This window comes from Eptesicus fuscus, chromosome 22 (genome assembly GCF_027574615.1).
Source record: "Eptesicus fuscus isolate TK198812 chromosome 22, DD_ASM_mEF_20220401, whole genome shotgun sequence".
NCBI lineage: Eukaryota > Metazoa > Chordata > Mammalia > Chiroptera > Vespertilionidae > Eptesicus > Eptesicus fuscus.
In genome coordinates this window covers 43,851,844-43,864,908 of record NC_072494.1, presented here as the reverse complement: position 1 = coordinate 43,864,908, position 13,065 = coordinate 43,851,844, and the positions used below count along the sequence as shown (strand labels likewise).

Genomic DNA, 13,065 nt, shown 5'->3' with positions numbered 1-13,065 from the left:
TGTGAGAGCGCGCATTGTGTCAGCGCGCATTGTGAGAGCGCGCATTGTGAGAGCGCGCGTTGTGAGAGCGCGCATTGTGTCATCGCGCGTTGTGTCAGCGCGCATTGTGAGAGCGCGCATACAGCGCGCATTGTGAGAGCGCGCATTGTGAGAGCGCACATTGTGAGAGCGCGCATTGTGTCAGCGCGCATTGTGAGAGCGCGCATTGTGAGAGCGCGCGTTGTGAGAGCGCGCATTGTGTCATCGCGCGTTGTGTCAGCGCGCATTGTGAGAGCGCGCATTGTGAGAGCGCGCATTGTGAGAGCGCGCAGTGTCAGCGCGCATTGTGACAGCGCGCATTGTGTGAGCGCGCATTGTGACAGCGCGCATTGTGTCAGCGCGCATTGTGAGAGCGCGCATTGTGACAGCGCACATTGTGTGAGCGCGCATTGTGAGAGCGCGCATTGTGTCAGCGCGCATTGTGTGAGCGCGCATTGTGAGAGCGCGCATTGTGACAGCGCGCATTGTGTGAGCGCGCATTGTGAGAGCGCGCATTGTGTCAGCGCGCATTGTGTCAGCGCGCATCGTGAGAGCGCGCATGGTGAGAGCGCGCATTGTGAGAGCGCGCATTGTGAGAGCGCGCATTGTGAGAGCGCGCATGGTGAGAGCGCGCATTGTGAGAGCGCGCATTGTGTCAGCGCGCATTGTGAGAGCGCGCATTGTGAGAGCGCGCATTGTGAGAGCGCGCATTGTTTCAGCGCGCATTGTTTCAGCGCGCATTGTGTCAGCGCGCATTGTTTCAGCGCGCATTGTGTCAGCGCGCATTGTGACAGCGCGCATTGTGACAGCGCGCATTGTGACAGAGCGCATTGTGGCAGTGCGCATTGTGACAGCGCGCATGGTGACAAAAGTGCGCATTGTGACAGCGTGCATTGTGAGAGCGCGCATGGTGACAGCGCGCATTGTGACAGCGCGCATTGTGACAGCGCGCATTGTGATAGCGCGCATGGTGACAAAAGTGTGCACCTGCGGTGTCTGCTCCACACAGATTTGCACAGCCCAGCAGCCTGGTGGCCGGCCGAGAGTAATGGCCTCGTGGCTCTGCTTGCTGCTCGGGCCGGCTGGCATCCAGGCGCCGGGCCTGCCTCTCGGGCCCCGGTGCTCAGGGCGCCACTCTTCCTCTCCCCTTGTTTCTCTTTGAGTTGCCCCTTCTGGTGCCAGGGCACTTGGGCAACACTTGGCATAGCTGGTGGCCCTCGAGATGCCTCCGAGGAGAATGGTGAGGCTTTGTCTCGCGTGCCCTTTGACTCTAAAGACGGAAGGGCTGTGTGTGCAGAGAGGCCCACGGGGCCGGGCGGGCCGGGATGGGCGGGCAGTGCCGGGTCTGTGTGTTTGCGGAGAGAGTGGAGTCTGACTCGGGACACAGTGCTCTTGCGAGGGCCTTCCCAACAGCTGTGTCCGAGCGGCCAGCTCGCCGGGGCGGAGGGAAGCCCAGGCGGCGTTGGTCTCAGCGCGCCGGACACCATCCCCGTTCAGTCATCGTCTTTGAATGGGGGAAGTTTTAGTTGGAAATGTGTGTTGTATTATTTTATCCTCCGTGTGTGTGTGTGTGTGTGTGTGTGTGTGTGTGTGTCTGTGTCTGTGTGTGTCTGTGTGTGTGTGTCTGTGTGTGTCTGTGTATGTCTGTGTGTGTGTGTCTGTGTGTGTGTCTGTGTGTGTATGTCTGTGTGTCTGTGTGTGTGTGTGCCTGTGTGTGTGTCTGTGTGTGTCTCTCTGTGTGTCTCTGTGTGTGTCTGTGTGTCTGTGTCTCTATGTGTCTGTCTCCGTGTGTCTGTGTGTGTGTCTGTGTGTGTCTGCGTCTATGTGTCTGTGTGTGTGCGCGCCTGTGTGTGTCTGTGTGTGTGTGTCTGTGTGTGTCTGTGTCTCTATGTGTCTGTCTGTGTGTGTGTGTCCGTGTGTCTCTGTGTGTGTGTCTGCGTCTATGTGTCTGTGTGTGTGTGTGTCTCCGTGTGTCTCTCTGTGTGTCTCCCCATGTCTCTGTGTGTTTGTCTGTGTGTTTGTCTCCCTGTGTGTTTCTGTGTGTGTGTCTCCCTGTGTATCTCCCTGAGTGTCTGTGTGTGTGTCTGTGTGTGTGTCTGTGTGTGTGTGTCTCCATGTGTCTCTCTGTGTGTCTCCCCGTGTCTGTGTGTGTGTCTCTCTGTGGGTCTCCCTGTGTGTCTCCGTGTGTGTCTGTGTGTGTGTCTGTGTGTGTGTGTCTGTGTCTCCATGTGTGTCTGTGTGTGTGTCTCCCCATGTCTCTGTGTGTGTGTCTCCCTGTATCTCCCTGTCTGTGTGTGTGTTTCTGTGTGTGTCTCCGTGTGTGTGTGTGTGTCTGTGTGTGTCTCCGTGTGTGTGTGTGTGTGTCTGTCAGTGTGTGTGTCTCCCTGTGTGTCTCCCTGAGTATCTGTGTGTGTGTCTCCGTGTGTGTGTCTGTGTGTGTGTCTCCCTGAGTGTCTGTGTGTGTGTCTCCGTGTGTGTGTCTGTGTGTGTGTCTCCCTGAGTGTCTGTGTCTCCCTGTGTGTCTCCCTGAGTGTCTGTGTGTGTGTCTCCCTGTGTATCTCCCTGAGTGTCTGTGTGTGTGTCTCCCTGAGTGTCTGTGTGTGTGTCTCCCTGAGTGTCTGTGTGTGTGTCTCCCTGTGTATCTCCCTGAGTGTCTGTGTGTGTGTCTCCCTGAGTGTCTGTGTGTGTGTCTCCCTGTGTATCTCCCTGAGTGTCTGTGTGTGTGTCTTTCTGTGCATGTGTGTACACATCTTTAGAAACTCCGGCCTGGGAGATTGGTGCTGTCTCTGTTTGGGTCACATGTGAGCTTGGCTCCTGGGCCGTCCCAGAGGGAGGGGTGTTTGGACTCTGCTCGGGGCCCACACTCAGGCTGCTGCCTCGGAGAGGGACTCTGAGGGGTGGCCGTGCGGCTACAGCGCGGGGACACGCATGTCTGAGGAGGGACGTGTACCGCTGGAGCCAGCGTGAAGAGTCAGAGCCACAGACCAGCCCCTCCCCCCAGGTTGATCCTCTGGCGAATTCGTGCACCAGTGCAGCCGGCAGCGCAGGAGGCCGTGGCGAGCTGAGCGGCCCGGAGCCGAGACAGCCTCGCCTGGAGGAGGGCGCGGCAGAACCCAGTCTGGTTGCCGTTCTACTGTCTTGTCCGTGGCAAACCACAGGGTATTTAAACGCACAACGACAGGCTACTGAGAGGCAGTGCGCACACCGGAGATCACTGCTCAGCGTGTGCCGTTCGGTGCCTCTCGGCACATGCGCCAGTGGTGCGGCCGTGACCCCGACCGGGGCCAGAGCGTTGCCGTCACCCGTGAGGAGAGCCTGTGCCATTGGCAGTCCCTGCTCTGACCCCGGGACGCCGCCCGTCGCCGCTGTGTCGACGGGTCTGCCTGTGCTGGCTATTGCTGGGCAGTGGGTCCCTCACTCGCAGCCCCTTCCCTCCGCACCGGCCCAGGTCCAGCTCCTTTGCTGCCTGATGTGTGACACCGTGTGACACGCCACCTTTCCTGTCACCATCGCCCTCCGTGGGAGCGGCGGTGTTTCCCTGTGGGGCGGCTACGTGTGCTGCTGCACAAACCTCCGCGCGTCCGTTTGTGTGGCCACGTCTCCACTTCTCGGGGGCGCTTCCGAGCAGCCCCGGCCGACAGAGACACAGCGAACCGGTGCTTGCAAATGGCCCTCCTCCGGGAGGGCTGCGGGGGGTGAGGGCTCCTTCCTCTCCGATCCCAGTAAGTCGAGGCAGCGCGTCAGCTGCGTGTCGAGCCTTTCGGAAGCTTTCGGGGGGGCGGGGGCCTGCCCTGCAGCTGTGGTCGTGCTGCAGTTGGGGGTCAGTCAGGACACTCCTGAGTGTCCACTCAGCCCTTGTAAGTCCCACTGCCCTCCCGCACACGCCCACCGGGGCCCTGCAGCGGGGCCTTCCTGTCACAGCGCGGGCGCGGGCACTAACCGAGGCTGCCCTCCCCGTTCCTCAGCTCTGCCCAGCCCGCTCTCAGGGCGCGGCCGCGGGGCCACAGGCCAGGTGCAGGCTCCAGGCGCCCCAGCTGCCGGCCAGCCTCCCGGTGCTGGGAGGGAACCGGTTGAGAGCCTGGGGTGGGTCCGGACAGGACGGCGAGTACTGGGAGCCCTGGCCAGACAGACGCCCAACTGTCAAGCACGTGCCACATTCTTATGAGTGTTCTGTGACGTCACCTCGGACGTGACTCCTGCCGTTCCCTTCCGCTTGGAGAGCTCTGCTCCGTGACCCAGGGTTTCAGCACCTCTCAAGGCAGCAGGTCGTCAGGGAGTAACAGACGGCCAATCCCGGCTGGTGATTTCGGGTACGCTCAGGGCGCTGGTGTGAGCAGGGTGCTAGCAGGGCGCTAGGTGTGAGCAGGGTGCTAGGTGTGAGCAGGGTGCTAGGTGTGAGCAGGGCGCTAGGTGTGAGCAAGGCGCTAGGTATGAGCAGGGCGCTAGGTGTGAGCAGGGTGGTAGCAGGGTGTTAGGTGCTAGCAGGGCGCTAGGTGTGAGCAGGGTGCTAGGCGTGAGCAGGGTGCTAGGCGTGAGCAGGGCGCTAGGTGTGAGCAGGGCGCTAGGTGTCAGCAGGGTGCTAGCAGGGCGCTAGGTGTGAACAGGGTGCTAGGTGTGAGCAGGGCGCTAGGTGTGAGCAGGGTGCTAGGCGTGAGCAGGGCGCTAGGTGTGAGCAGGGTGCTAGCAGGGCGCTAGGTGTGAGCAGGGCGCTAGGTGTGAGCAGGGTGTTAGGTGTGAGCAGGGTGGTAGCAGGGCGCTAGGTGTGAGCAGGGTACTAGGTGTGAGCAGGGTACTAGGTGTGAGCAGGGTACTAGGTGTGAGCAGGGCGCTAGGTGTGAGCAGGGTGCTAGGCGTGAGCAGGGTGTTAGGTGTGAGCAGGGTGGTAGCAGGGCGCTAGGTGTGAGCAGGGCGCTAGGTGTGAGCAGGGTGTTAGGTGTGAGCAGGGTGGTAGCAGGGTGTTAGGTGCTAGCAGGGCGCTAGGTGTGAGCAGGGTGCTAGGCGTGAGCAGGGTGCTAGGCGTGAGCAGGGCGCTAGGTGTGAGCAGGGCGCTAGGTGTCAGCAGGGTGCTAGCAGGGCGCTAGGTGTGAACAGGGTGCTAGGTGTGAGCAGGGCGCTAGGTGTGAGCAGGGTGCTAGGCGTGAGCAGGGCGCTAGGTGTGAGCAGGGTGCTAGCAGGGCGCTAGGTGTGAGCAGGGTGCTAGGCGTGAGCAGGGCGCTAGGTGTGAGCAGGGTGTTAGGTGTGAGCAGGGTGGTAGCAGGGCGCTAGGTGTGAGCAGGGCGCTAGGTGTGAGCAGGGTGTTAGGTGTGAGCAGGGTGGTAGCAGGGCGCTAGGTGTGAGCAGGGCGCTAGGTGTGAGCAGGGTGGTAGCAGGGCGCTAGGTGTGAGCAGGGCGCTAGGTGTGAGCAGGGTGTTAGGTGTGAGCAGGGTGGTAGCAGGGCGCTAGGTGTGAGCAGGGTGCTAGGTGCGAGCAGGGCGCTAGGTGTGAGCAGGGTGTTAGGTGTGAGCAGGGTGTTAGGTGTGAGCAGGGTGGTAGCAGGGCGCTAGGTGTGAGCAGGGCGCTAGGTGTGAGCAGGGTGTTAGGTGTGAGCAGGGTGGTAGCAGGGCGCTAGGTGTGAGCAGGGTGCTAGGCGTGAGCAGGGCGCTAGGTGTGAGCAGGGTGTTAGGTGTGAGCAGGGTGGTAGCAGGGCGCTAGGTGTGAGCAGGGCGCTAGGTGTGAGCAGGGTGTTAGGTGTGAGCAGGGTGGTAGCAGGGCGCTAGGTGTGAGCAGGGCGCTAGGTGTGAGCAGGGTGTTAGGTGTGAGCAGGGTGGTAGCAGGGCGCTAGGTGTGAGCAGGGTGCTAGGTGTGAGCAGGGTGTTAGGTGTGAGCAGGGTGGTAGCAGGGTGCTGGGTGTGAGCAGGGCGCTAGGTGTGAGCAGGGCACTAGGTGTGAGCAGGGCGCTAGGTGTGAGCAGGGTGCTGGCTTTCTGCCTGCTTGTGTGTGTTTTGGAGGGAGGACCCAGCGTGGAGGAGACCGAGGAATGTGCCGGTCGGCAGGGTGCAGGGCAGAATCCGGCCTGTGAGGCCCTGAAGGGAGAGGCGGTGAGAACGTGGGCGGGCGGGGAGGGCTGGACTGGGAGCCAGGAGCTGGCCTGCCGTCTGCTGAGTGCGGGGCCCTCCTGCATCTGTGCTGTCCGTGGGGCCTCCTGTCTGTGTGCGCGTCCGGCCATCCAAGGGGCTGGGTGGTGTGTACTTCCGGTGGGGCTCCCTCTGTGACACCTCCTGTTGGGACTGCGGCCTCACTTTCACCTCCTCTGGCCATCCCGGCTCTGGGGTCCCCCTCCAGGATCCGGGCGAGCTCTTGGCTGGAGCCCCAGCTGCGGGGGGCGGGGTGGGGGGAGGGGGCGGCGAGGCGGGGACTGCACGTGCGCTGGGCGCCGCCTGTGCCTCGGGGTGTTTTCAGTGAATGGCCTTGTTTTTTAGAGCGACTTTGGGTTATGGAAGGTTGGGTGGCGAGGACAGAGTTCCCACAGACACTCCTCCCGGTCGCCCTGTCACGGCTCTGCTTAGGGTGCTGCGTTCTGACGGCTGAGCCAACACTGACCGTCCCGTGAGCGGGGCCCCTTGGAGTTGTCCGTTCTTTGCAGCTGTTGTGCATGGCCAGACCCGTTTGCTTTGGAGGGAGCCTCGTCTGCCGCTGCAGCTGCGCCCACGTGAGTGGGAAGCCGAGCCACCGGAGCACTGAGCTTCATTCACACTGAGCTCTCTCCTGACCTCTCCCCGCGGCGGGCGCGGGGGCCTGACCCGTCCCGGTGGGGACGATTTTGGTGATGTCACGTGGTGACGCCTGGCTGCTTCCTGCAGTGATTTATGTACCAGGAGACACTACGATTCAGTGTCGTTGTCTCCAGAAGTTACGTCTCCAGAAAACAAGGTGGGAGCAAGAACATGAAGCAGCCCCGCGGGGTCTGGCTCTGGCTGGAGGCCGAGGCCGCCAGGGGCCGACAGTCGTGTGCAGTTAGTGCGGCTCCCCTGGGGAGGGAGCCACAGGTAGACTGACCGGATGGCCTCCCGTGGTCACCAGCACTGCTGCAGCCTCCTCCCAGCCATTCCTTCTAGACGCTGGAGGAAAAGGGCAGCCCCGATGTCCTGCAGCCCTCCCTCCCCCAGAAGCTCTGAGTAGATGTCAATAGAGGCCCTGCAGTACCACCCAGCAGGGCCTCCTGGCGGCAGCGCAGAACCCCACCGCGTCTCACAGGTTCAAAGTCACCAGCAGGAAGCTTTGCTCTGGGTAAGCCAGGAATTGCAGGTACTCCTGCTAGGTCCAGTCCGGCACCTTGATACCAGTCAGATGAGTTTAGGGACTCCATTCGGACTGTGCAGGTGGTAGCCGACTACGCAGGTGGGGGCTGACTGTGCAGGTGGGGGCTGACTGTATAGGTGGGGGATGGCTGTATAGGTGGGATATGGTTGTATTGGTGCGGGATGGCTGTACAGGTGGGGCTGACTGTGCAGGTGGGGGCTGGCTGTATAGGTGGGGGATGGCTGTACAGGTGGGGGATGACTGTATAGGTGGGGGCTGACTATATAGGTGGGGGATGGCTGTATAGGTGGGGGATGGCTGTATAGGTGGGGGATGGCTGTATAGGTGGGGGATGGCTGTATAGGTGGGATATGGTTGTATTGGTGCGGGATGGCTGTACAGGTGGGGGATGACTGTATAGGTGGGGGCTGGCTGTATAGGTGGGGGATGGCTGTATAGGTGGGGGATGGCTGTATAGGTGGGGGATGGCTGTACAGGTGGGGGATGGCTGTATAGGTGGGGGATGGCTGTATAGGTGGGGGATGGCTGTATAGGTGGGGGATGGCTGTATAGGTGGGGGCTGACTGTGCAGGTGGGGGCTGACTGTATAGGTGGGGGATGGCTGTATAGGTGGGATATGGTTGTATTGGTGCGGGATGGCTGTACAGGTGGGGGATGACTGTATAGGTGGGGGCTGGCTGTATAGGTGGGGGATGGCTGTACAGGTGGGGGATGACTGTATAGGTGGGGGCTGACTATATAGGTGGGGGATGGCTGTATAGGTGGGGGATGGTTGTACAGGTGGGGGATGGCTGTACAGGTGGGGGATGGCTGTACAGGTGGGGGATGGCTGTATAGGTGGGGGATGGCTGTACAGGTGGGGGATGGCTGTACAGGTGGGGGATGACTGTATAGGTGGGGGCTGACTGTGCAGGTGGGGGCTGACTGTGCAGGTGGGAGCTTACTGTATAGGTGGGGGATGGCTGTATAGGTGGGGGATGGCTGTATAGGTGGGGGATGACTGTGCAGGTGGGGGCTGACTGTATAGGTGGGGGCTGACTATATAGGTGGGGGATGGTTGTATAGGTGGGGGATGGTTGTATAGGTGGGGGATGGCTGTATAGGTGGGGGATGGCTGTACAGGTGGGGGATGGCTGTATAGGTGGGGGATGGCTGTACAGGTGGGGGATGACTGTATAGGTGGGGGCTGGCTGTATAGGTGGGGGATGGCTGTACAGGTGGGGGATGACTGTATAGGTGGGGGCTGACTATATAGGTGGGGGATGGTTGTATAGGTGGGGGATGGTTGTATAGGTGGGGGATGGCTGTATAGGTGGGGGATGGCTGTACAGGTGGGGGATGGCTGTACAGGTGGGGGATGACTGTATAGGTGGGGGCTGACTGTACAGGTGGGAGCTTACTGTATAGGTGGGGGCTGACTAGGTAGGGGATGGCTGTATAGGTGGGGGCTGACTGTGCAGGTGGGAGCTTACTGTATAGGTGGGGGATGGCTGTATAGGCGGGAGATGGCTGTATAGGTGGGGGATGGCTGTATAGGTGGGGGCTGACTAGGTAGGGGATGGCTGTATAGGTAGGGGATGGCTGTATAGGTGGGGGATTGCTGTACAGGTGGGGGATGGCTGTACAGGTGGGGGATAGCTGTATAGGTGGGGGATGGCTGTATAGGTGGGGGATGGCTGTATAGGCGGGGGATGGCTGTACAGGTGGGGGATGGCTGTACAGGTGGGGGCTGACTGTGCAGGTGGGTGATGGCTGTACAGGTGGGGGCTGACTAGGTAGGGGATGGCTGTATAGGTGGGTGATGGCTGTACAGGTGGGGGCTGACTGTGCAGGTGGCGATGACTGTGGTGCTGGACCCCTGGCAGCACCCGGGCTGCCTCCTGTCCTCCGCAGGCGGGTTCTCCTAGCCACGGTGGGTGGACATGCGCTCATTCTGGGAGGAATCCAGTCAGGTGTGTGCTTGGACCTGTGCAGCATGGCCAGCCAGGGATGATCACACATGTGTTTGGCCATGTTCCTGCCGGGAGGGAGCACCTTCCCTGGGCGCCGCGTGTAACGTGACCTTGCTGGGTCCTGAGGTCCTGGCACACGCGTGACGGGTGAGGGAACAGGAGTGGAAGGCCCGGTTGCCCAGCTAGTCCTGACTGCTCCGGTTCAGGAAGGACCAGCCGGCGAGCGTCCAGGAGCAGTATGCAGGTGCCTGGCGGGAAGGCCTTTGAGGTCGCGCAGTCATGAGCCCAGACTCGTCCTTCCTGGCTGTGCTGACACTGCGGGGCCCCGGCAGAGCTCAGCGGGGCAGTGCCCCCACAGTTCGCTCTGACCGCACTCTGAGACCTGGGGCTTCGTGTACCGGAGCGGTCGCCAGCTGCTCACTCCCCGCAGACCCAGTGTGCTCACTGCTCCCCGGGCCGCTTGGCCCTGCACCCCGTGTTAGCACAGCTGTGGGCAGTGCCCGGGAGATCTTGTGCAGAGTTTAGGATTTGAAACCCTGCTCGCTAGGGCCAGCCGGAGCTCCAAATTCCAGGGAGAGCCGCTGCTCCCGTGACCACAGCACGGGGCCTCTTGGCCGCAGGGGCTGGAGTTACTCAGGCCGAGTTCAGAGGACCGTGTGGGAGGCACAGCCCAGGGCCGCTGGGCGCCCCCCTGTGCCCTGCGTGCAGCCCGGCTGTGTGGGCCTTCCCTGCAGCGAACCTCGCCCTGCGTGTGTCTGTCCGCCAGCTCAGAGCTGTGCGTCAGGCTGGGACTGGGACTGTTCTCCTGCTCCACATAGTGCACAGTGAGGACTTGTTCTGATAGTGAACACCAGCCTGGATAATCAGGTAAAAATCTTAATAAAATATTAGTCCATTCCTTCCCTCCAGTTTCTTCCCCCGGGGCGCACTCAGGGATCTGCCATTCACTGAGAAAACAGGCCCTGCCTTCCTTTTCGTTGTGAGGCTTTAATGTGTGCGGGCAGGTCTGTGAGGGAGACACCGCCTCGCTTGACGCGGTCCCGGCTCCCTGGTGAGGCGGTCGACGCGCAGAAAGGCCACCTGGCCGGCGCTGCACGGCCACACCCACTCGCATCTCTCTGGTGACAATGTGCTCATTTCCTCTTGTGCATGTAGCTAGACGAGGGGTGCCTTCGACTCTTGTGAAATGGGGAGATGCACTGGGTCACCTCGCTGGCCGCCCGCCGCTCGCAGGCTGTGACGGGACACGCACATCCGTTCTCACATCCCTCTTCTCCCCACAGTACGTCGGGAGCCTGGACGTGCCGCGGCCCAACAGCAGAGTGGAGATCGTGGCTGCCATGCGCCGGATCCGGGTGAGCGCGGGGTGCAGAGGGGCCAGGACCCTCCCCCTCCGAGGGAAGCTGTTCCGAGTTGGGTGGTTGACCTTGGCTAGGCCAAGGTTGAAGTGGTGGGGGGCTGCGGGGCTGCCACCTCCTGTCTCCCGACCTGCTGCTTCCAAGTTGAGACCTGCCCCGGGGTGGCCCCCGGAGCGAGATAGCTCCGAGCGGTGAACACATACAGTCCTTTACTGTGGCAGCGTGTAAGATCAGGTTTACTTGGAATTTTAAGAACAAATATGGATTTCAAAAAAATGTCCTTGGCCGGTTGCTGTAGGCTCTGGAGCAGGCGTCCTCAAACTACGGCCCGCGGGCCACGCGCGGGTGTTTTTGCCGTTTTGTTTTTTTACTTCAAAATAAGATATGTGCAGTGTGCATAGGAATTTGTTCATAGTTTTTTTTAAACTATAGTCCGGCCCTCCAACGGTCTGAGGGACAGTGAACTGGCCCCCGTTTAAAAGGTTTGAGGACCCTTGCTCTGGAGTGTGTGTGTCCTCCTGCCACGGGTCTGGAGTCTGAGAACCGTTCCCTGGGATGCGGCGGCAGAGCGGGAACGAGGAGGAGGTGTCCCCGGCGTAGAGTCCGCCAGGGCTCTCGCAGAAACGGGAGTCCCACAGGCTGTGCGTTTCACGGCAGGTGGGGTTGGGCAGGCGAATCACACCCGTTTGTGACTTTTTGGAGCAAACGGGTGTGGGTGGCCCCTGTCCTGGACGCAGCCTGTGTGGGCTCTGCTTTGGGAGGAACCCACCTCCCCGTCACCTGTCAGCCGCGTGGCTGCAGCCAGGAGCTCCGTCCCTGGGAGCAGCTCATGGAATTAGAGGGAGAATTAGTGGCAGTCGCTGTAGACTGCCACCCCGCAGCGCGGACCCCCGTGTGTGCCGTCCACCTGCCGCCGCGGCGCAGCGCCTGCCCTCCTCTCCTCTCCTCTCCTCTCCTCTCGGAGGCCGTCGGCTGAGAGCCCGCTGCGAAGAAGCAGGCCTGGTTCTGGGGAAAGGACTGCTCCTGGCTCGTCCTCTTCGGTTGAGCGGCTCGAGGCCCAGTCTGGACAGGACAGGGCGGGGTGGGCTGCTGGCGCTCTTAGGGACTCACAGGCTGCGGCCCCAGCCCGGCCAGGGAGTGGCCCGTGCCCGGGGCACAGAGGTCGGGACGGGTCCCAGCGCTTTCATCCGTGCCAGGTGCTGTGCCCTGCCTGCCCTGTAGGGCCATCTCCCGGACCCCGTCTGCACTCGGCACGGGCCGTGACGGGGCAGGGCAGGGTGCAGCCGCCCGAGAGAGGCGCTGGACGCCCCGTCTGCGTGGGCTCCCACAGCGCGGCCCTGCCTCCCAGCTCACACTGCAGGGTCCACGTGGAGCTCACTGCGCAGCCGTGGGCACCACCACTCCCCTCGTCCGAGGTCGGTGCTCCCCACAGCTGTCTAGCTGTCCTGCAGCTCGGGGCGCTCCAGGCTCTGGGCTCCGGCAGAATCTCACACGCGTGTGTTTGCCTTGGACCCCAGGGGCCCAGGGAAGGGAGCCTGTTCCGCCCGTGGGAAGGGCCCTCTGCCGAGCTGCCCGCTGCGTCTCCGCCCACAGCGTGTGCCGCCGTGTGGGAGGCGGGTGCCCTTTCTAGACAGGAAGGGGTTCGTGGGGTGTCTGTGCTGAGTCCCCGCTGCAGATGAGGTGGACTTTTAGCTGCACGTGGGATGCGGGCAGGGCTCCGGTGCCGCCTGCCCCGGCGGCTGTGGGCTGCGTGTGTCTGGTGTTGGTTCGGATTTTGGTCCAGCAGCTCCTCGGAATTGCTGTCACCTGGGCCGTCCTGGCTGTCAGCGGTCTGAGCGTCGCCCTGCGTGTGCGGCGCGGGACCCAAGGACCCGGTGCCATGAGCCGTTCCCCGCGGTGAGCAGTGACACAAGTTGTGAAGTGACATCTTCGCTGACATGAGCACCTGCCTTTGAATTGGTTGCTTATATAACTGGTGCTTAATTTATGAATTTGTGTAAGACCTGTGTGCATAGGAGCTTCTGTCTAGTTCTGTCTCGTGTACTGAAGGGTGTTGTAACAGACCACTGGCTACCACTTTTCTTGGTAACGGCTTTAATAAGACGCTTCGCAGAGCGTGCACTCCGCCATCTCCCAGACGCGGCGTCCGCGGTCCCTCCCACAGCGCCAGCCTCCAGCGCCCATGGACGTGGGCATCAGCCACAGACACTCTGCCCGCGGCCGGCACCCCGGCCCCGCCAGGCGCACTCCGTGCCTGTCGCTCGCATCTGCCTGTTCTGGACGTCGCAGACACCCGGCCTCAGACAGCCCTGACCTCGGCGTCCGGCTCCTTCCACGGGGCACCGTGTGGCCGAGGCTCAGCCGTCAGGCTTCCATCCGTGCCTCGCGCGGCTTGTTACTGAGGAGTAGCCCACAGTGTGGACACGGCACGTGTTTCC

The 13,065-nt window shown here is 61.9% G+C and overlaps 1 protein-coding gene across 2 annotated transcripts in view; it reads left to right on the top strand.

Annotated features, from left to right (window-relative positions):
• NOS1AP (nitric oxide synthase 1 adaptor protein) overlaps window positions 1-13,065 on the top strand; it is a 112,775-nt gene that overhangs the window by 26,972 nt on the left and 72,738 nt on the right. For both annotated transcript variants that reach the window (XM_008153086.3, XM_008153085.3), the window contains exon 2: window positions 10,553-10,624. In XM_008153086.3, coding sequence (XP_008151308.2) covers window positions 10,553-10,624 — 72 coding nt within the window. The remainder of the gene's footprint in view (window positions 1-10,552; window positions 10,625-13,065) is intronic.